We start from the raw sequence: 23,281 nt of genomic DNA on the forward strand, positions 1-23,281 counted from the left end.
GCTCTTCCCATCTTCTTCCCATGGTTAACCCTAATGGCCATTCCCTCCTCACCTCAAGCCTGTGGCATATATTCTCTGTTCTATTTAAATAATTAATAACACATCACAGTCTAAGAAGAAAGACATGGAAGAGCTGTTTTTTAATCCACCAAACTGATTATTTTGAAACACCTCCCTCTCTCCCCCTGGCATACCATGTTTCAGAGTTAAAGCATTCCTTTCTTTACCTACCTTAGAAAATCTGTACAAACCTACGTATGGAAATTTTGTGTACCTTTCTGGAGCTTCAGCTTGGGCAGGATGAAAATACATAGATGGAAATGTAAAAAGAAGTATTAATGGAGATTTATATGCTCCCCTGAACATAGCAAGTATGATTAATGCCTCCATATAGATGTTTGGGCAAATGTGTGTGTGTGTGTATATATATATTCATATTGTAAATTCTTCACTCTTGGTAATTAATAATAGCCTGCACAAATAGTCTCACTGGATTCAGCAGGTTTATCAATGCAAGTAATTACTTACCAGAGGGAATAAGAGGGTTCACATTCTAGCCCAGAATGAAGTAAAGTACTGATAACATACATACAGAATGAAGAAAATTACATTATTTAGCAATTTCTTGTTATAACCAGCAATGCTTACCCTTCATATTTTTTATAATAGTTAAAAATTGCTTTACTGGTAATGAAAGGGCAGCTAATAGTTTTCATTATTGAAGTTTATAGGCTTCAGTCTTTAGTTTTTCAGCTACAGAGTGTGGTGGAATCATAGTTCATTGGGGTCCAGAGCTCAGTCAAACCATTGCTTTCACTTAATTGGCATCTGAAACCTGATGTGAATGTTGAAAATAAACATTAAGTTACTAACATTATATGGGAAAAATGGAATTTTGTACATTACCTTACAGTGCAATATACCTTAAACACAGAATTGGGATGAACATGAGGAAGGTAGAAAGCTGTTGATTTGTTGTTGATTTGAGCAAATTATTAAACTACATCAGATGTGACTTCAGAGCAATAAATATTGAAAACCTTTGCAGTCATACACAGTAATAGATACAGTAAATGGGTACTAAACAAAATATTTATCTGCTTAATACTGTATAGGTAAGCAAATGTCCTTGAGTTGCTGCCAGGCTGTGCTGAAATGAATGTACTATTTCATAAAGATGAATTTTACAAACAAATAGGACTTGAGAGACCCAGGCCATTAAAAAACATTACTGTATCTTGACCACTGGCAGTTTGTTACAATAGGAACCATGCTTTCACGGTTAAGAATTTCAAAGAGCTGTATGGACATTTTTCCTAAACATTGTGTAGATGCATGGACGCATAAGGAATTATGCAGTAAATTCTGTGGCTGAGAGATATAACTGGCATGTTACAAAGTTGCCTACTTACAAGTACTGTGCTGATGGCATTGCTATTCTTGACATTCTAATTCTGCTGCTTTCAATTCTCTTGAGATGATAAACCCTAAACAACACAGTGCCATAAGCTAAGAGAGAGAAGGAAGATGACTGGTTTTTAGTGACAATGTTCTGAAGGAACGGCAGAGACATTATAAGGTCTGTCAGAGAGCATAAAAGCCTTTATGGAGCAAGAGAATTGGGTTTCCTCTGTTGTTTCTTAACAGATCCAGAATTGATAGTGAGCAGGGTGGTTTCAAACAACTGCTCAGTTTCTAGCTTTTAATAGTTAATGGGAGGTCAGACTATAAGCTGAGATCAATCCCAGAGTAATAAATTTTACATTATTATATTTGTCTTTCTTGAAATATAAACATTAGAGGATCTATTCTCAAATGGCTTCCGACCCATTTTTTTCGTAATTAATACAGGAAATTCAAAGAACGTGACTCCCTGTACAGCTTAGACAGAGGCAGATCTGTATTCATCAGCTTGGATTAATTAGCCTGTTACCAGACATGCAGTTTGTTCGAAGAGCTACAAAATGGGCAGTTATAAAGAAGGGAAAGCTGTGCCATAAAAAACCATAAGCCACATGTTATTGTGGATAAAAGATAATTTTTTAACTTTGATGTTGATTCTACGTAGTTTGAGATTTACAGCTAGATTTATCCAGCCCTGCTGACATTGACCTTGGCTTCAATGCGGCAGCAATATGGAATGAATTGCTCTTCATTGGTTTATTTGAAGGCCAGTATTTATCAAAAAACTGCGACAGAGATTCACTCTGAATCGGAACAACAGAGTCTCTCATTGTTCAGATCTGGAGACTTACTTCTGGGTCATTGTATTCAGTATGACTCCACCATCACTTGGCAGGCTTTGTCTATGTCTTCTATATTGGGTAAACACATCTGTTACAACCAAGAAAAGGAGAATTATGCACTCCCACTTAAATCTTACGTACTATTCTAGCAGTTTCAGCTGTGACATTGAGGTGTAAGGAGTTGTTTTTTCTTAGCCTTCTCATTTTTGTTACTTATAAGAACCTCATTCATGACCTGACACAATGTTTTATGAAGTCAAGAGAAAGGCTGTCACTGTTTTTAATGAGCTTTGGATCAAGCCCTCAGTTTTTCATCAACACAGAATAAATCCTTTCACTACAGACACCAATGTGACATATACTGTATGAAGGTCCAAACTCTGTCACTTCTCAATTGGCTCAAAATTTGAAGTCAACGCTAGCAGCAAAGAGGAGAACTTAGGGACCATCAAGAGTGATATTACCTGTCTCGTGTATCTTTGGTTTGGGATGTACTAGAACTGGAGATTCAACTGTCATTACTGAATAACATGCAACAGATTATTGTGCATTTCAGAGCACCGCATATGAGGAAAGCAAGGGTGGGAGAGCAGGAGATTAGGTTTTTGTCACACACATTCCTAAACCAGACACCATTTGCCCATGTCCATTACCAAGCTTTTGTAAGGCACAGCCCCTATCTTCACTACTTTTGCACAACTCTGCAATGATGATAAACCCTGATTTCACTTGGAGTGTTAAGTGAAACCTTAGATATCAGATCTGTTATTGTGTTTGTCTTTGCTAAAGAGAGTTGACAAGTTTTCTAAAACACATGCAGGTTGGTATTTTGCCATCGAGAGAAAAGCCAAAAGATCTATTTGAAGCACAGTGCAATCCTGCAAGTTTGTTGATTTAAAATGAGCTTTACAGTTTTTTAAGTGCTATGCACAGTGCATAACATATTACAAATTGATGGTACTGGAAAAAACTAATGGGTAGGTACGTAATTCCATAAAGGAAAAGTGATGTTAGAAATAAATACAGGATATCTTTTCAAAAAGACCAGGTGACCTTTTTGCTTTGAGACTGACACAAAGCAGTCTCGCTCAGCAGTAGAGTAAGATTTTGAGACATTTGGAAGTTGAAGGAGTGGTGTGACTATGCAGCCCTTCTTGTTTTTGTCTTTAGAAGTCTACATGTTCAAGGCATTTTAGATCCTTTTGTATGCTCACAGCATTTTTCATCAATTTTGAAAGAAAGTAAGAAAATTACAGTTATGTTGTTATACACTATCTCCTTACGTGGACATGGGCTTTATGTAGTGAGAGTATTGGGTGGAATAAACTGAATTACATTTAATAAAATTGAGTGTAGCCACACAGTGAGCCAGCTTAGAACAGCTAGTAAAACTAGACATCTATATTTACAATGTGCTGACATATCCCCCTAAGCTTGACCTGTCTTCATAGAAAAGAAGTGGACAGCTTCTAGTGACTTTGCAAATGGAAGACCATTGTGCATGCACAATTTGCCTGCTATATGCTGTTGTTAAGATACAAGTTTTAAATGGAAAATGTCCGGATATGGTGCTATTTTAGTTCAGAGGAAATATGCTGGTGACGAAGTTAAGCACCTGAGTGCTAAGTGGTTTTAGATTAGAACACTTGTTTAAAACAGATTATAGATTTTATAAGTGCACACTGGATATAATGTGCAGAGATTTCCACTCTTATAAGCTACACATTGAGCATTATGCAAATAAGCCATTGCTTACTTAGATGGTAAACTGATATCTTTTTGTCCTGACATGACAAGTAAAGTATGTTTCCATTTGTTATCCCCATCTGTCACTAGCTGATAAACCTCAGATCTGTAAAAGTCTTATCTGAATGTATTTGTTAATGTCTTGCTTTGCTGGGCACGATGATGTATCATATAGTGCATATCATTTTTGTTGGGTAAATGAGGAGATGCATTTTTTTTGTCAGTCATAAGATGACTGGGATTACTTGATTTCTTCTCCACATAGGCCCAGTTTGGGAAAGCGTTTGGTTCAACTCATCCCTCTTCTGCACATCACAGAAACATGTTCTTCAAGCATATGCTTAAGAACTGTCTTGAATAGATAGGCACTTCTGAATCAGAGCTATGGTATTTTAAGTCACTGCATATGCAATTATGTTATATTCTGTCTTGATTGCACTATATAAAAAGCACTAATATTTCGCTTGCTGCAAATTTTCAGAGCTAAAGACCCCTTCATGTTGAAATATAGTCTTGTTTGTTTCTATGAATCCATTTGCTATATGAGAACATCTTGATTTTTGTAGAGCGTATGATTTACATGCGGATTTGCATTGGGGCAAGTGAGCTAATGGTATTTATTTCTGTTTTGCAGCGGGAACAACATATATCTTTAGCAAAGGTGGTGGACAAATCACTTATACGTGGCCTCCTAATGATCGGCCAAGCACTCGTGCGGACAGACTGGCAATAGGGTTTAGTACTGTTCAAAAAGAAGCTGTGTTGGTACGAGTGGACAGTTCTACTGGGCTCGGAGATTATTTAGAGCTGCATATCGTAAGTATTGTTAACAAATGCATGATGTTTCTTCTTGTCTTGTTTGTTCTTACATTTGTGTTATTTAATTTATTTTAATGTAAATACAGCAGTTTGTTAATGAATCTTTTAGGGTCAATAGTGAACTAAATGATAACGACTTATTACATACAATACTGCACAGGGTCTCGACACATTCTCAATTTGCCTTTTATTTTATACAGGGCTACGTTATATGGCTTTTCAATTAAAAATCATACTGTGATACCTGTGCAGATATAGCAGTTTACTGCAATCTAGTTATATAAAACAGGATTTCGCAATGTTAGTGGAAGGCACGCTAATCCTGGAGGATTTAATCTGGTACCTGCTGGGGGAATTACAGTGTATCACAATTGACTGTGCTTATTGTTACTACTAGAATTTATCCTCTGATTTCACCATTCCTTTGTGATGATAAATCTTAAGCAGAAAGCAAGATTGTCAAGCTAGGAGGTCTAAAAAAGTAATTTCAGCTGCCTTAAAGCAAATAACTAGCAATCAAAATTGAAAGCATCTGGATGTTTATGGCAACATAAATAAATGATCAGTTGAGATAAACATAACTAGGGCAGTATAAAATTTTGTTGTTTAGATTAGTCCCAACTTTGTTAATGTATTAGTTTGATTTTGATTTAAGAATCTCTCTACTTTCAGGAACAGAAGAGTTCCTTTTGAATGAAATTACTTATTGATCTATAACCAATTACACTTTTACCCTCAGAAAACATTCAGCAGTGATCATTTTCAAAATTGGAGAGAATTATGGTATTCAATCTTCCCAGGCTCCTTATTTCTGTAAAGGCACTCTTGCATTGTGGACAAATGTGATTTTTTTTTTAATTTACTGGCTTGAGTAAATAAACAAAGAAAGAAGGCCTTAAATAAAATTCAGAGGTTGTCTATACCCTTCTTTTACATTGAAACACACGGACAAAATAGCTGGCTGATATTGTACAATCTTAATTTAAAAATGTGAACAAAGCAACTTCTCCCAGGTGCCAGAAAAACTGAGAGCCTACATTTTTCAAGGCAAGTATTGTGTTGCTGAAGAGAATTTTAAAATTTGCTTTCCAAAGCCTCATCTAACATCAGGTTCCTAGTCATCATTTGCCCGTTTCTTTGCAATCTGATACCAGATTCACCCGCTGTGGTCAACAGTGTTACTTTCTTCTTACAGTGTTTTCTTTTTCATTAGCATATTAAGGAATGTTTTCCTTGTAGTTTTACTATACTTGAAGTCTGTCAAAATCATAATACTCGTGGAATCTTCTGTCTAGCCTTGATTTTTCCATTTTAAAACAAACATTGGGTTCATTAATTATGAGTTGGAGATCAAAAATTATTGCCTGCTCATAAGCGTTTGGGTTTTTTTTTCCAAATAACTTTCTTATACCCATGCTGTAGCAACAGATGGTAAAAATAAAAGAGTAATTGAGTGTTTTCTATGGTCAGAAACACTACCAGCTTAATAAGGATGAGGAAAATCATAAATTATACTTTACTGGTCTTTTGAAATTTCTGTGAAGTGGCAAAAGGCCTTTTATCACCACGCTCTGTGAGGTGATCCTGGCCTCCTCCTATTGTCTTTGCGAGAGACTTCGGGAACCTCCCTGATGCCTGCTCTGCTTCAGAGCAAAATCCGTGATAACTGTCCAGAAATTTCACCGGAATGAGGTCCAACCTTCTGAGAGCTGCTTCAGTGTAGTCTCTCTCTAGAGTGGAGATACGAAAGGATTGACCTGAAATCCTAAGACGTCTGGCAAGGATTTTTTTTAAGGGTTGTCAATGTTAGATAAAGCTTGGAAAACTGCTGGGATATAGTTTCCCAGAATCTATTTCAAATAAGGATAGTATTAAAAAGAAAGTTGAAAAGGCAGTATTTTCAAAAGCACTCATGGTACCAAAGAACATATATCTTATTAAAGTCAGTGGAACTGTAGGCACTTCTGAGAATTTTACCTGAGATCTATTTTAGCTCAGCAAGATATTGTGAAACATCATGGTTATAAAAATGAAGAAGAACATAGAAACGGAGAGGCCTATGTACATGTTATATTTGAAAAACAGTTTATTGGATTGAAGTCTTTCAATATTGGCAGCTACTGCATTAAACTGGCTGTAATAAGAGTTGTGTCATTCAAAACTTCCTTCTTGCACCAATGTTAAGGTGCCACTAAGAATGTCTTATCTACTAAATAACCAGAAACATGCAAAAGCTGTGAATAGTGGAAGGAGGAAAAACTGGAAGGAGGGAAGAGTCTAATTCTGCATGTTCTTTTGCATGCACCCACCCACCTGTTTTTAGAATGAATATGCATGAGCAATAAATGCCTGTGTACATTGAGATGCACTGTGCACGGATAACTTACCTGTGTTATAACAACTACAACATTATAACAAGGATATGGTTGTGATTCAATTATGCTGGCATTCAGTTTTACAGTACAATAGAAACTGGTTCTTTTGTTACTGAGCTTTCATTTTACCCAGGAGGTCATTAATCACTCAGATCCTTCCCAGTGACAAAATTTGGGACAGATGTGCAAGGATAGGTTTTAAGTGTATTTTCAGCAGAATGGTGGCAAAGAATGTTTGGAACTATTGCTTTGAGTTAAAAAAATTTTAGATCATAGTCCTCACTAGCATGTTGGGGAGGGTTGTTTGGGACATTTCAGAACAGAGCTATGAGGTAGCTTGCTCTTAACCTTCTTCATTCTAGAAATGGAAGAGGAAATTACAAGTTTGATTATGGTACTTCAATGTGTGCTAGCCCTCTTTATTGTTCTGTTTACTTAAAGGCGATGTAAGCCTAATAATGAACTCAAGCTCACAACAATTCTGATTTTGAAAACTGCTACTTGATCATCTGAATCACAGCTTTAGTGTTAGGTTAGGAACACATTTATTTAAAGTAATCATTTAACCTCCCCAAATAACCATTGTTAATATGAGAAACATTTTAAAGGATGTGTAATCTGCATTGCTACCAGATGCTTAACAGTTCCAGTGCAAATATTTTAAATTCCAAGATAGATTATTATAAAACTCCACCTGTACTATAGCAGCCTAGATATAAAGGACTGGTTGTGTGTATGATATATATGCATCCACGTGCTTCAAGAAAGGGATGTTAATATGATTTAGTCATCCAGAGACTCAGCAATTAGTTTTCACAGCAATCACTTGACTTCTGTTACGGAAGTGGTCTCCTGTGCAGTCTCTGCTGGGTGATCTAGTTCAAGAGGAATTAGATATCATACCTAAAAGTCTACTGCCACTTCCTTCTCATGTTGACAGATAAAAGAAGGTCAGTTAGCTTTGAGAATTAATATAATCATCCTTTTTTTCCCCTTTCCTTGGCATGGCCTGCATCCATCTCCACGCCAAACAGAAAAAGGCAGCAGCTTATTCATGCGGTGTTCGGTTAATCACCATGTGCACTTCTGTGCTTGGCTTTTTCATTGACTTCTAAAGCCCTTAGGTAATTCTGTCAGTGATTCCTGTTCCTACCTCTGTTCTTCTCCCAAGTCATTGGACAGAAAAGTGTATATGTATATACATATATATATATATATATATATGATATGTGTGTGTCATCATCTTCCACAGGCACTGTGCTGTTGCTGCCTCAAGTTTCCAGCTTTTCTATGGTGAGGAACAAGGTGAAGTTAGAGAAAAATATTTCCTCAAAGGGCTAAGAAATCCTGTTACATTGCTCTTTCTGGCAATGCCGTTAGCATAGGGAACTGGCATTCTCCTCTGTGGCACAAGCAGTATTTGCTCTAGTAATGAAGACAAGAAGGATAGATTTCCATCAATAGACTTCAACGATTTTTAAATATTGTTTTAAGTATAAATTATGCCATGTTTTCATCTTTCACTGTTAAAATGAAAGACTTTAAACTATAACAAAATGTAACATTTTGTATGCCTGATGGAAAGAGTCAGCAGTTTCTGTGTCTTCCTTGTTTGCGTCATTTGTTTTAAAATCAAAGTATTTTAGGAGGACAAAACCAGTGTGCTGTTTTTATGGTTATGGCTGATTTTGAAATTGAGAACAAGAAGTTTGTGGGGTTCATGAGGCCAGCAGAGCATTTCAGATCTTACAGCTTTGGTGTTCCAGAAAAGACACCCAGCCTAAGCTCGGCTCACTTCTATTATCTCAAGCTGGGTGAGGGATTACTAATTAAGCTCAGTTACAGGTATGGATCTGCTGAAGCAGGTGAAGTGGTGAAGATCATTCTGGTAACAAACATCCTAAGTTTAAAAATAAGGAATAAGGCAGATGTGGCAGCTTTTTGCACGTAGTCCTAACCCTCTTCTGGGGGAAGCTGGGGAAAACCACCCTGTAATTCCAGCGAGAGAAGAGTGACGATCCTACCTAGGATATAGTAAACATACAAAAATAGAAAGAAATTAAACTCAGGGTAGATTGTGGTAGATATTTTTTACTTCATTCTCTTTAATGTTGGCATGATAATCAGTATGGTACTTAGATTTTCAAAATATGTTTGTGAAGCCTTCAGAATTACAATTAATGACTGAGGTGAACAGTCGTAGGAGAGGAAATATTGTAATGTCTTACGGAAAATTGGGGTTTGGATCATGAATAAATTCAGTTTGTGCTCTTTCTTCCAACTATTTATATACTACATCTATTAAAATATATATTGTGAGAAAAGCATTTTTAATGTGAAACTTTTTCTTTGAGGAAGATGTGGATAAAAATCAAGTGAAAGCTTTTGTGAGTTTTTGTCAGCTTTGGTTCAAAAATTTTCTTGGTTTAAAAGGACGTTAATGCTTCCCCATTTTCTGAGCTATTTATTCAGTAATTGTATATTATATACTTCATTTTTTATGAACTAGGGAAATATTTAATATATCCGAATGAAATGTTGACTTTTGTGTAAAAAAAAAAAAATATTGATATCAAAGGGGCTTGATTTTCAGCTTAAAGTTAATGGAGAATTATGCAAAAGTCCCCTCTCAACTTTTTTCCTACTCATTTTTTGGAACTTTTGGCAAACTTAAAAGGACTATTATTTCCTGCTCCCCTCCCTCTGTCTCTTAGTTATACATATGCAGTATTCTTCTGCACCAGGCTTTTAATAGCTGACTCTGTTAGATTCTATTGTACATATACATAATATATGGATAATTTTAATTTATGCAAGTATAATGGCCTTCCCTCAAGTGAACAGAAATAGTAAAACTCAAGTGAGGATCAGACTTCTCTGTTTAGGCATACCAGAGAAAAACTTGCAGAGTCTTAAGATAAATTAATTTGTTACTCTCTTTTGAATACTTTACATGTCTCGGGCTTAATGCCTAATGGAAAGCCAATTGAAAGATTCTTATTGATTTAGTTGTATTTGGATCAATGCCTAGAGAGTTGGATGTACTTTCAGCGAGATTGATGGTAAAAATACCTTTGATTTTAGTGGTTTGTACTGGACCTAATTAATTTTCCCAGGAAGAGTTTAATAATCTTTAAAAAAAATATTCCCAGAATAATGTTTCTTCTAATAATCATCTTTCAAATGTGGAATTCCTTATTATTATATGCGTGTCTGTGTAATGCAAAGATCTGGTAAGCCAGTGGCGGCTTGTATATGCATGAAACAGTAATAAATTTAAAATCGAATTATTCATGTCCAGGAAGGGCTAAAAAAAAAGCAGAACTAGGCTTCAGAAATTTGATATTTTAGAAGTGCTGAGCATGCACATCAGTAGATAAAGTCAATGGAAGCTGAATATAGTCAGCACCTCCGAAAATCAGGCCATGATCATATGAGCTAAGTGGGCGTCAGGGATCACTCTGGAGCCCTGGAAAGGCTTTGGATCATTATGTTTATCAGACTTGTGATATTTAATATTCTGCTACCTTGAGGCACAAGAACATTTCTTAAGGCTGATGTTATCTTATCCAGAATTCTGCTAATATTTGATTTTTCCTCATTAGGCTTATATACATGATATTTATTTGTGATTTTTATTTTTCTCATTAATATATGTGTAATGAAAATGCTGTAGGAAGCTTAGGTGTCGTGGGCAGTAATTGTTCTTCTCTTTGGGGAACAAAAACCTCAGCAACCAGATTATGTGTTAATCTTTAAACTGAAGAAAAATTACTATGAAAGAAAGATTTCCAGACTTGCTCATGAGTTTGAATAATGAAAAACAGTGCAATCAAAGAAGAATCATTCATGGGACTAGACAGGCAGGTGAGAATGTAATTCAATGTACACAAACATTAAGTTAATTACAATGGTAGCAATGAATTAATCTAGGGAATTTGTTCTAAATGCAGCAATCATTTACCTCACTGATCAGGTTAAAGATCTAAGTTTGTAGGAAAGAAAATGAAGGAATCACTGAAATGGTCAAGCCATGCCTTGAAAGCATGCAATTAAGTTATTCTTTAGTATTAGCAGAGACACAGATTATAAAAACTCTGAAAAGGGATTTTATGATATAAGCTGTTTGTTAATGCCTCATCTTGAATACTCTGCATGATCTGTTATCACTCACTGAGCAGCAGTGGTCTGTTCTTGCCATGAACAGGCCAAATTGCTGAGAGTAGGTTATGGAAATGCGCTAATTCTGATACAGGGCAGACTGATACCTTACTGCATGAAAAATATGAATGGAATTTGGACAGCTGATATAATTAAACAGTTTGGCTGTGACTGCCATCATGGAGCGCTGCAAGGAGAAATCCTGATGCTGGCATGGAAGGTCCATTATACCAGCGTGGACGGTCTGAGCTCCCAGCTGTGATTTCCTGCGTCCTCAGCCTAGAAATGACCTTGAGGGAAGTAACTCCTTTCATCATCTTCCTCTTTCTTGGGATAAATAGAAGTTCTCACTTCTTCCTCTACCCAGCTAATAACTCCTTTATGCATCCTGCTCCTTTTGTGCTTTTGGGAGGAGAAAAGCTTGCTTCCCCCAAAACGTGCTGTATGACGCGGTCACCACCTGCCAGCCCCTTGGCGAGAGAAAACTGCACAACCGGTAGGACCTAAGTTCTCAGGTAAAATACCATATGTCAGATGCAGAATGCTCCAGCCCTCAACACTGATGAATCTCCCGAGGTGCTTTCTTTTAGCAAAGTTGTACAGCCTGGCTGAGGGTGACTGGATATTTAAAACACTTCTGGTGGCCCCCCATATATTAGAATCATCTGATAGCAATATGGAGAGAATTGCTTGTGGCCGTGGCGTGGTGTGAAATGATCTTGCAGACCAGGTCACGGACTCTAAGATCCCTTCTGATCTCGTGTGTCTCAAGATTACGCTGTAAATTGAATCCACTTGTTGGCTGAACTGCTTAAGATCCAAAACTTTGTCACTGAATTTGATGGCAAGTCTTTGACTTTACTGTTGCAAACTGTACACAAATGGGACTTCCGATGCAGCACGAGGAGAGAACATAAACATGGAACTTAATTTTCCTGAGGCCTTGTTGAACTTAGAAAAAAAATGCTAAAAAGATTAGAAGGGGTTTGGGCTGAGTCCTGCTATACTAATGACAAGAACTGTGCATTTTTAAGAACAGAAGTGGACCAATTTGAAGAGGCAAGAAAAAGAGCAAGCATATTTAATTAACATAAACTTGAAGAGGCTCATGACCTCTTCATAAAGCAGCTCTTATTTTTTACAGTGTTATTTTTAAAGCTCTGAAGTACTGTACGGATTACGTCCAGTCTTATTTTCAAGGATTCTTTCTTTCTCTTCGCTTTCCCTTGCTCCCTAAGTTGCTTTTCTGCCGTGTCCTCAAACACCAATTCATGTGCTGTGCATATTCTGCAGTCCCAGTGAATCCCAGTGAAAGCGGGTAGCAGTCTCCAGGGGTGTCAGTGATTACATACCTTTTCTTTCCCACAGAATGAGGCATACCATATAGCTAAAGGAACAGAGGAGTCACTTCAGGTGGTGACTGTATGGTGTGCTCACATGCAAGACCTTCTCGATGAGGACCATTGATTAGGTCTGTTTGATTAAAGGACAAAAGTAGCAAGAACAAAGCAAATAAGTATGTGGCCAAAATTAAGAGACATATCCTTTTGTGACTAGATTTATTTACATATAATACCAAATTTCTGGCTTCAGAAAGGAGGACAGAAGAATTAGTTTATAATGTACAGATAAATAAATAGCCCATCTTTCCTCCGTAGCAGCACCTTTCCTAGTTAACATTATATTCTCCCATTGATGTTTTAGATCCATCCCAATCTAATCAGGTCCTTTTAATCCAAAATTCCCTGCACTGGTTACTAGCCAACATCCTCACGTACGAAGGTTACAGATATTTTAATAACTTGGCACTAACTGTTCTAGAACATTGCCATGTATAAAAAGAGCTGATGAAAAATTTAGCAGACATTTTAGCAACCTTATTAAGATTTAAAGAATACTTGACTATTTGCAATAGCAGAACAGTTGAGATGTTCACTGAAACCTGGCTGATCACCCAAAGGAAGAAGGACCGAATCATAGGAAATTATTGTAATTACGTGGAGAATGAGAGCTCTGGATGATTGAGGGTCGCTTCCAAGAGCTAGCCACTTTTGTCCACCTATCCTACATGGGTACTTCTCTTCTTATTATATCTATTGTCTATTTTATTAAGCATATACAGTCTTTTATATCTAGTAATATAATTGAGTAAGCCCTGATAATATTTCTTCTACTAATTTCTAATTCTTCTATTTCTATTTACTGCCTAGTTCTTGTCTAATTTTAGAGAAGCACAAAAAGATTTGCACTCCCTCCTCCCTCCCAGGCATGCCTGTCTCAAAAGCAAGTGGAAGGCATGTGTACCCAGTGTGTTAGAAGCCATGACAGTGCAGGGTGTAGGCGGGTTGTAGGCACTCTGGGCTGAAAATGTGTGGTTTGGAAAAAAAAAAAAAAGGACAGATGTAAGCAATGGCATCACTTTCAGAGTATCCTAGACTATGCTTTTAGCTCCTGATGGCAGCTTGAATAAGAGAGAGTGACTCTCAGATGGCTGTGACCCATTGAAAGAGGGCCAGGTTTGCCCAGGACAGATCAAGGTTTGTTTCTTATGAATATAAGCCAGAACCCACGGTGCGGGCCATTAACTCCCTGTCTTTTAAATTTATGAGCTCTAAGTGAGGATAAGGATATAGTGTGCACTGCAGCACAAAGTACCAGTGTAGCAGTTTTTCAGTGAACAGGCAGTATGAACAATATCATTTTTAATACCAGTCAGAGTGATGAGCCTGTTGATGCAGAACACGACTAGGGGAAAAGTGCTGCTGGTGGCCTGAACAGATTCTGATCCTAACTCCAAATAATTCTCATCCCACCACTGCCACTAGTAATTCGTCTGAAGAAACTGCAGAAATAGGAGTAAGTGTGAGGAGGATCTACATCAGGCCAGAAAACTCCTGCTGGAAGGTGAAAGGTGCAGAGGCAATTGTACAGAGCCTGCTGCTTTGCTTCAGGCATTTATTTAAGTAAACATTGCTATTATAGTTAATCACTTTGTAGTAATAAGGAAAGCTCATCTTAATACTATTCTGATTTTGTGAGATACTACCTTAATTGTAAGTCACAATTAGTTAATCAGACCACTTAATTCAGGTTTTGCTCTATGATGCCTCAGTGTCATCACCAAACTCGAAACTTGTTTTAATAGTTAATGCTAGTTTGCTTTTTTTCCTCTAGACTGTTTTATCATTTTGAGCCTTTCTCACTTTTCACTTACGTACACCACTGTGTCAGTGAGGAGTAACTGGAGTAAAATCACTGAATTGAATCTGGTGCACTGGAGGGTAGAACTGAACACACTGGGCCTGGTTCCTACTTTCATCCCATTTAGTTACTTAACTTTTACAATCTTTGACAGTAACCCATTGCACCAGGGTCGTGCAGGAAATAGAGTTAGAGCAGGGGATTTACCTGGATTTCTTGAAACCCAGATTACCAGTTATATCTTCAATAACCTCCCTATGCTGTCTAATCACTGTCTCTCTTACCTGAGCATGACACGCTTGACATCAGTGCATCTCCACTGCTGGTGTATCACTGAGCAGCCTTTTTCTTTTCTCTCTCAGCAACAGCCATCGGTGTATAATATTTGCCTTCCCTATCAATCTTACAGTGATTCTTCCCGTTTGACAGTGGGCTGCTGCCGCTGTTAAGTCTCTTTTTGTTTTTTCCCTTAGATCATGCCGGTCACAAGAATTTCTGCAACAATAGCAGACAGGATAAGGATTTAATGAACTGATACTGCCAATGTTCTGGTGGTTTATGCTTAATGTAATAATCCCACTAACAACTGGTGAGTTTCCCTGTTAAGTGTTTGGAGAGGCTTAAACACCTCTCTGTTCATGAAAGCCCATTTACACTGAAGCATTCTGATGCTCCAGAGGGTGGATTAGCTGAAGGAACTGACTCATGCATTTCTTGGCTTTTGATAATTACCTGGCTTACATTGAATAAGGGATGCTGAGGAACAAAGGAAAGATACAGTCCTTCAGTTTTGCCAGTTCTCTGTGAAATTATCCTGAAGCCTTCAGCGCAGCAGCATGAAACTACTAACGTGGCTTTACCTTCTTGTGCTAGAATTTGTAAGTGATAATCTAAGTTCAGTCAAGGACGAAATGTAAGTCCAGATATTCCCTCAGGGAGGTGTAAATCATGCTTGCTGCTGCAGCATTATACATTCTCTGTGGTCTAGGAAAAGCTGCTCGTACAGGACTGGGAAGTCTTCCCTCTGCATATTCCGCTTCTGGGTCAGGTACTCCTCTTCGTCCCGGGCCTCTGGATCGAAGGATGGGGTTGAAGCATTACATCCTCAACGGATCTCATCAGGCTCTATTTTGGGGCTGGAACGTCTTATTATTTTCTGTTCAGCCCTTACCCTTGGTGGACTTGCGACTTACTGCCTACACGCTGAATGCTACAGACCGCGTTCTTCTTGATCACTGTAAAACCCCATTAATGTCCTCAAGCCTAATTGTTCCCCATACGGGATTTTTTTTTTCCTGACCCAGTGAATTCCAGGGAACAACAGAGCGTTCCTGGAGCAAAAGCACTCAGCCTTTCCCTTGCATAGCAGATGGAGTTTTTAAGACTCGCTGCGGATTATGTAGCAGTGCCTTCTCATTTAGGGACAAGCACAAAGAGCATTATCATACGTGAAGCTACTTTACAGTAACTTCTACCAATTAAAATAAAAAGTGAAAAGATTATGCTATAGAGCCTTAATAACCACTCAGCATATTTGATAATGTCACTGCTGTCGGTATCATATTCACCACTATGTTTAATAGCTGAACAGATGCAGCTCACTAGAGCACCGCATGGCATGCAGCAGCAGGGAGTCCCATTTGACAAGTTGGTTTTGTTTTATTTCCTTCCCAGAGAGCCTTCCCTGATATCCCAAGTTCCTGTAATGTTTTGATTTGCTGTTCAGCAAACAGAAAAAGGCAAGGGGATTCTGTACTGCTTGTTTTCAAAGCAAGAGGTTTTTTGACTTTGAAGTGTTAGGAAATTTCTAATGAAGCTAATATGAGGCATGTTTTAATGTAAAATTGTCAGCCCTTCATCTGAAAAGGGTTGGGTTTTTAGCAGGTAGCATATATGTGCAGGCACAGGTTGCTTGTAGGATAGCAACTACGCTGTTTTTTGGAGGTGGCTTCAAGTTTGAGGATTTTTATTTTTTCTTAATTGCAATATTTTGTGTACACGTCTGCAAGTCACTTCACACAGGGAGCAATAACTCTTGGCTGTAATAGTGCCATGGGATGCCGTGGTTGTTTGGTGCTTCTAGATTTGCTCTCCATGGAACAATTCATGGGAGCATTTTGTGAGACTTTCCAATCTTCTAATTGCTTGTCTGGAAAAACACGTGGGTATATGCTCCGAAGCTAAAATAAGATGGCTATGCACTTAATATATTCTAAAAAATCATGGGATAATACAGAGTAGATAATGAAACCTTGGCTGTATGATTTGGGTATTTGTTTCCAGGAAACATATAATAAAGATGGGAGCAAGACTAAAAGTGCTGCAGCAATTACATTATCCACCTCATATTAACTGGTCCATAAATAAACGCAGAAACTCCCTTGGTTATATTTCCTATTCCTTATTAATGTGGTTATATAGTTAAAGACAGGTGCTTCCAAGGGCTGAGTTAATGGGCAGCATCTTCCCCAGAGCTAAAAACTTGTCACAGTTTTGTGCACAGCTGATATGCTCCTTTGGAAGATATTTAAGATTTCTGGGTTTCTATTCCTAGTCTAATTTTTAATATTTTCCTGGCTATTTAAACCAACGTTCTTATGGCATTGATTTTCTTTTCTTCTTTCTTGCTTTTCACTGCATATTCAAACTCAAAAAACCCCCACCGGCGTGTCTTCTTGTCACAGCTGTAGTGTGGTACATCTCCTTGTCACAGCTGTAGTGTGGTACATGATGACACCAAGCTGTGCTAGTGTGGGAGGAGGGGAGACAGAGGTTGTGAGCACTGTGGAGAACTGATTAAAATTCAGAATGAGCTTGATAAAGTGGAGAAACGGTCTGAAATCAGGAAAATGCATTTCTACAAAGGAAAGCGACGAGTTCTGTACCTAAGATGGAAAAATCAAATGCACAGCTATAAAATGAGGAATAATTGTTGCCAAGAAGCAGTTCTACAGAAAAGATTGGGAAGTTGCAGCTGATTGCAATTTGCTGCAGAGACAGACAGGCATCCACCTGGGATGTATTGACAACATGTGGGGTGGCAGAGGAGGCAAAGAAGTTAATTGTTCCCTCAGTAGTGCTGGGACCTTAGCTGAAGAAGTATGTCCAGTTTTGAGTGCTTGGCTTTGGAAAGGAGGTGAGCAAATTAGGCAGCTAGTAACAGAATCAGCAATATACTCTAGTTTAGTTAACACATAGCTTCTAGGAAGAAAATGAAAGAGTGGGCTCTGTTTTGTTTATAAAAGAGGAGACAGGGAGTGACTGGACATGAAAACCATCTTTGAATACATACAGGTTGTTATAAACAGGACCGTGGCTAATTTATTTTGCCTGTCTGTCTGGATAAGGTAAGAAATTGTTGGTTTAATTTGCAACAATGCTATCAGGTATTGGAAAAACATTTCCAGCGATGTTTGCTGGTTAGCAGTGGAGCAGGTTACGTAGGCAGGCCCTGTCAGTTTATGCTTTCAAGATCAGACTACATTCCTATCGGTAACGGGAATGCCATGGAGACTTCTGTATGTTTTTGTTATGGTTTGCCTAGATGTACTTGCTGTTGCCAGTGAGTGATGGGTGGAGTGAGGTCTTCTGAAGCTCTACACTCCCATTTGTGCTGCAGTTTTTAACAGGAAGGCTTAGGTCCAGGAATGATTTAAGATGAATGCTTAGATGTAAGCACAGGGAGGTTCTCTGTTTTCATTTCTAAGGATGCAGAAAAGCACTTTCTTTTAATATCCATTGGTCTTAGCATCATCAGCGAACTCTTAAGGCTGTGCAGCAGCACAAGGTAGAACCTGCTCTCCCTTTGCCATACCCACATCCCCTCTTGTTTAACAGTAGCCAGCTGCTATATGCAGGAAAGAAATTTGAATCTGTACATCTGAGAATTGCTCTCTGGCCAAGCAAAGGCCTGTTGGTGTGTTCTTCAGTGACTGTTGGCATGTGCCTCCTCTTCAGCTTGTGGGAAAGGTGGTGGTGATGTAACTAGCTTTGCCTCCTCGCCCACCTCTCAAATGTTAGCAAGTGTTTGCTTTGGTTGCTGTGTGGGAGTAGTGAGGTAATTTGAACCGTCCTGCTGTAAATCCAAAATAACCTGAACAGGCTAAATAGTTTACTGAGCAAAACTCGTTTGATTATATCGCAAGAATAATGTGCAGTCGGGGTGGATTTATTTTTCAGGTTTTTGAGCTATTTGGCCAGCTTGCTGGCTGCAGATATAGCTGCACAGCTGTGTGAAGTGTTTTTTTAAGTTTTCTTGTCACAATAGTGCATGCAGATGATCTAAAAGATAACAATCACTCACAAATGACAGCAGATAAGCTTTCCCGTTTAATTTCTAAAATAGACTCTCGGATTTCTTAACGTTAGTGACTATTTGCGATGAGGCTTTCTAATGATTTTAACAGAATGTTGATTAAAAAATCTCCTTTAGCTATTAACAGTTGTCACAACTTCAGGCTCATACCATAAAAGCTCAACAGACTTTAAGCATGTAAGAGGTTTTATCTTTTTGGTGGTGTTCTCCGGGACTAAGTCTTGAAACTCCGTACATGCCTTTGTCAGCAGACTATTCTGGGGTTTCTTCTGGAGCAAAGGCAGGGTATTGCCCTGAGCACCAGCTGTGCTGCATCTGCAGGAATTTGGTCTGGACTAAACCGGCTTGGGTTTTGGGTTATCGCTTTGCAGTGGGAGCCGATGGTGTCTGCTTAGATACGAATGGGTAGCATTGCTCTTTTTCTGCTGTCAGCCATATGTGGTAGAGAACGAGCGTGCATTTGCCTCTGTGCCAAGGAAGGTAAACCTCCCCTGCTTGTGTCACCCCATCCGTTAATGCCGCTTTCTAACCCCCTTCTCCCCAAGTTGTGTCATGCAGCTTCACCGGCTGTTTTGCACTCCTGCAGTTGCAGAGGTAGGTCATGGATTTGCTTCGTTGCTCCAAAATATAGAAGTCATCCAGGCTGATAATGTATGTCCTTTCATCGCGTTGGAAGAAAAACGATGAATAAAATCGTTGCTGTGACTGTGTCAGGACTGTCACTTTATCTGTCTTGTAATGGAGATGTTGTTCAGCATTTCTAATTAAGATATTAATCTTCACTATCCCCTGACACAGGTGTAATATCAGGAATACTAATGCATGACAAATTTATTACTTTTGACCCTCAGAGGCACCAGTCACAAACACTTTTGCTTTGCTGGCAAACCTAATTGGTTCCCTATAGTCCTTCCTTTTCTCACTGAAAATATTTGAGAGATTCATGCTGCGTTTTTCCTATAATGTACAGTAACATTAAAAACCGAGACAGGGAAACGGTCTTACATGAATCATGTTCTCCCACGCGCGTACTACTCATAAAGTGATTATCAGAAACATTCCTTGCTTTGTTAGTATTTTTTTGAAATTATACACGGATTGATTTCTGTATCTGAATTTTTCACATGTAAGCTTATGCTTTAGAAAGCTTACTGACTTGGAGTATTTTTTTAATTGTTTTTTTAAGTGTTAGCTTGCAAGATAGTTCCTAATCACAAGCAAATGACTTACTTGTGGTGAGTTGGAGGGTGTAGAAAAAGCAAAGTATTCATGGAAGCACTTCAGGAGGTGGAGAAGGTGGTAGAGCCTTCCCTCCATCCTGCTCTGGTGTGCATCCCTGTGGGCCTGACTGGTTCTGAGTGATGCTAAATTACAGTATCAAGGGAAAAAGTGGTACTCTTCCTTTGGGTCCTATTGGGGAAGTAGTAGCAGTGCTTTGACTCTTAAGGCTGATTTTTAGGAAGTTAGTGGGCTTCTCTGCTACTGCCCGACGGGCTCTTTTATAAATGTTCAAGGTGCGGTGCTAATATTTGTTTTTTTCCCCCACCTTAAGCACATGCACCTATCTCAGGAAAAACTTTATAGGTTTTCAAACTTCTGTTTTTTGATCTAATATAGCCAAAACCCACCAAATCTAACCCTTGTAGATGCAAATCAAGGGCTACTGATTTAATAAGCATCCACATGTTTCCGTTCACAGCCAGGAACTGGATGCAGAAGGAGAAAGATCAGTGATCTGATCTAGGTAGTAGTGCTGCATAAGTTAAAAAATCATGTTTTTCCAGTCTCATTTCTCAATGGAAACTGGAACGTGGAAAATTTTTAGGGTTTGGATAGAACGTACAAGAGAAGGCAAAAGGCCTTGTTCCTCGACACCTCTAACCAATTGGTTCTGACTTCAGTGGGACGGTGAGAAACCTGGGTTCAAATCCTTTCCCCACCTAATTCAGACTGGGACCTGATCCAGACTCCCACTCTGCAGCTTGAGGACTTTAGTGTCAGCTTTTGACTCACCTTGGTGACTGAACCTTTGTTTCATTCTGTGTTTCTAAAAATGTAAAGTTTTTATTTTTGTTGCTGTACATCAGGAAGGAGATAGTTTTCAAAACTTTCTTTCTTTAATGTCTTTGAAAGAAATTGTTTTCTAGCCAGTCTTAGTGAAAATGCATCTTCTATATATTGATGACAAAATGGTCCTATTTATTTTATGGTCATTATAGTCCTGATTGCGGTTGCCTGTTGTTGCTAAATTCAGGATCCATATTCCAATGACTTCCTTTTGGAAGTTGGCTGAAACTTTCCAATCAAAATTCAGGACAGAGATTTGCTTAATATCTTGTTAAAATAAATGAAAATAATTCCTAGTTGTTGCTTCTAGAATTGTTTAGAAGTGCAGGAGGCAAGGAACTTGTGCAACTGTTGCAGTGCTCTCCAACATTAGGGACATAGTAAAAGAAAAATGTCACTGTGCACCAGCTCTTAACATGAAACATGGCATATTCATGCTTCTTAGAACCCACGTTACATTTCCAAAGGCCAAAACCTTTTCTAAATCCCTTAATACCACTGAATTTATTACGTTGCCTTAGCACAACTGAATATGTCTGGAGAGGTGGACAAGGGACATGATAAAGCACTGTAGTGATGGAAAAGACAGAGCAATTAGGTGAAACGTTCTTTTGTACATTGTAGTGGGTATTTCCCTAGCTGTAAAAGAGGTTTATGCATTTTTTATTACCAATTCTAGCCACCTGAGATATTTTAAATCTGGATTCTGTATCATATTTACTTGATTTATTAACACCCCCAGGAAAACATAGGCAACGTAATGATTCTCTGTATCAATCACTTGTTATAAAACTTCCAAAAGATTTAGTAATTCTAACCAAAAATTAATGCATTAGAAGCATTAGTACATATGTGAAAGAAGTTTTTTAAAAGGTTTTTTAATGGTTTAAGAATAAATAACCTTTTAAAAGCCAGCTGCAACCCCCTATTTTATTTCCTGCTCATAATGAATTCCTGCTGTAAGTATTTTAAGGCTCTAAAATTAGAGAGCTAAGTTGTTGGGTTTGGTTTCTATCGGCTATCATGCAATTAAGAGGATATTTGTGATGGCATAAGTGTAAATGGAGAAAACTCACACTACTGTTCATGCAGAACATTTTGGTCACTTTTTCCTCACCTCACGTCTTCCGAGTAATAGAAAATAAGTAAGTATGGGTTGCACTGGAGAGTCTTTTAATGGCTGGTATTAAGCCTGATAGATTCTTGACAATTCAAAATATTCTTTTGATGAAGACAATGTCAAGGAATTTGCTTAGTTGTGTTTTTTCTAATTTTCAAGGTATTTCTAGTGCAGCATGTACTCGGTCCATAATAGAATCCTGTTATTCAGAGCTTGCGTGCATGTGCATTTCAACCTTGAAGAAATGTAAACTTTTCTATTTCTGATTGTGGACCTGCCACATAGCACCTTTTTTTTTGTTGCATTGTAACAAAAAAAAATGGTTCTAGCATTAGATGTAGGTAATCCAGAGGATCACCTGGCCAACATGCAGCTCCTTAATTTTAGTTACTAATCTTTGTGTTAAATGAAATAGCAAGCCAAAGAAGTTCCTTCAGTGTTGCATCACTGCCCTGTTCGCTTTTTCTGAATGAAAATTTAAAATATTAAACCCATTTGCTTACCTTCTCTCTGATTACAGAATTAGGCTTTTTAAATAATTACAGAAATGCAGTCATAAGAAATCATACACAAGTAATAGACCTAGACAGGATAAGTTGTTTAATGCCTTTTCTCCTATTTTCTTATTCATAAGACACAAGATTATGTATTTGTTCTACTTTCTGTTGCAGTTCCAGAGCAGTGCAGTAGAAGCAAATTCCAATGTCAACTGTGTTAGTTAAAATAAATTTAGAAAATGTAGCTCATGCCAAAAGCAGATGTCTAAGGTTCGTTATGTTGGCATAAAATTAGCAGAAATGGTGGATTCATTTTATATCCTTCTGATATTGGTGCCTCTTGGTCATGTTTTCAACCTTTTCTGCGAGGTCATGAACACTAGGCACTTTATTATTATTATTATTATTATTACTAGTGGTAGTATTTTAAGGAATGCATTGTAAGTTGCATCTTCTGATAATGGAAATAAAACTGGTTTTGCAAGACTGTAGGAAGGGGAATGAGCAGTGAAAATACGCCTAGCCACCATCTCAGTAACAAATGTAGCAGAAAAGCGTGTCTCGCTGGAGAAGTGCAGTTCTGAAACAAGATTTCTAACCCCTGTATGACTTTGCGGATCGTTCATTAAAAAAAACCAAAGTGCAAGGGTGCAGAGCTTCAAGTTTAATTGCAACACTTCTTTGAATATACAAATCCACAGCCTTAGCTGGGATCCCCTTTTAAACAAAGCCTG

General features: G+C 38.1%; 1 protein-coding gene across 19 annotated transcripts in view; it reads left to right on the forward strand.

Moving 5' to 3' along the window:
• NRXN1 (neurexin 1) overlaps positions 1–23,281 on the forward strand; it is a 730,978-nt gene that overhangs the window by 504,065 nt on the left and 203,632 nt on the right. For all 19 annotated transcript variants that reach the window (XM_052805915.1, XM_052805916.1, XM_052805935.1 and 16 more), the window contains one exon: positions 4,627–4,808. In XM_052805915.1, the coding sequence (XP_052661875.1) occupies positions 4,627–4,808 (182 nt within the window). The remainder of the gene's footprint in view (positions 1–4,626; positions 4,809–23,281) is intronic.

This window comes from Harpia harpyja, chromosome 13 (assembly GCF_026419915.1).
Source record: "Harpia harpyja isolate bHarHar1 chromosome 13, bHarHar1 primary haplotype, whole genome shotgun sequence".
In the NCBI taxonomy this organism is placed as follows: domain Eukaryota; kingdom Metazoa; phylum Chordata; class Aves; order Accipitriformes; family Accipitridae; genus Harpia; species Harpia harpyja.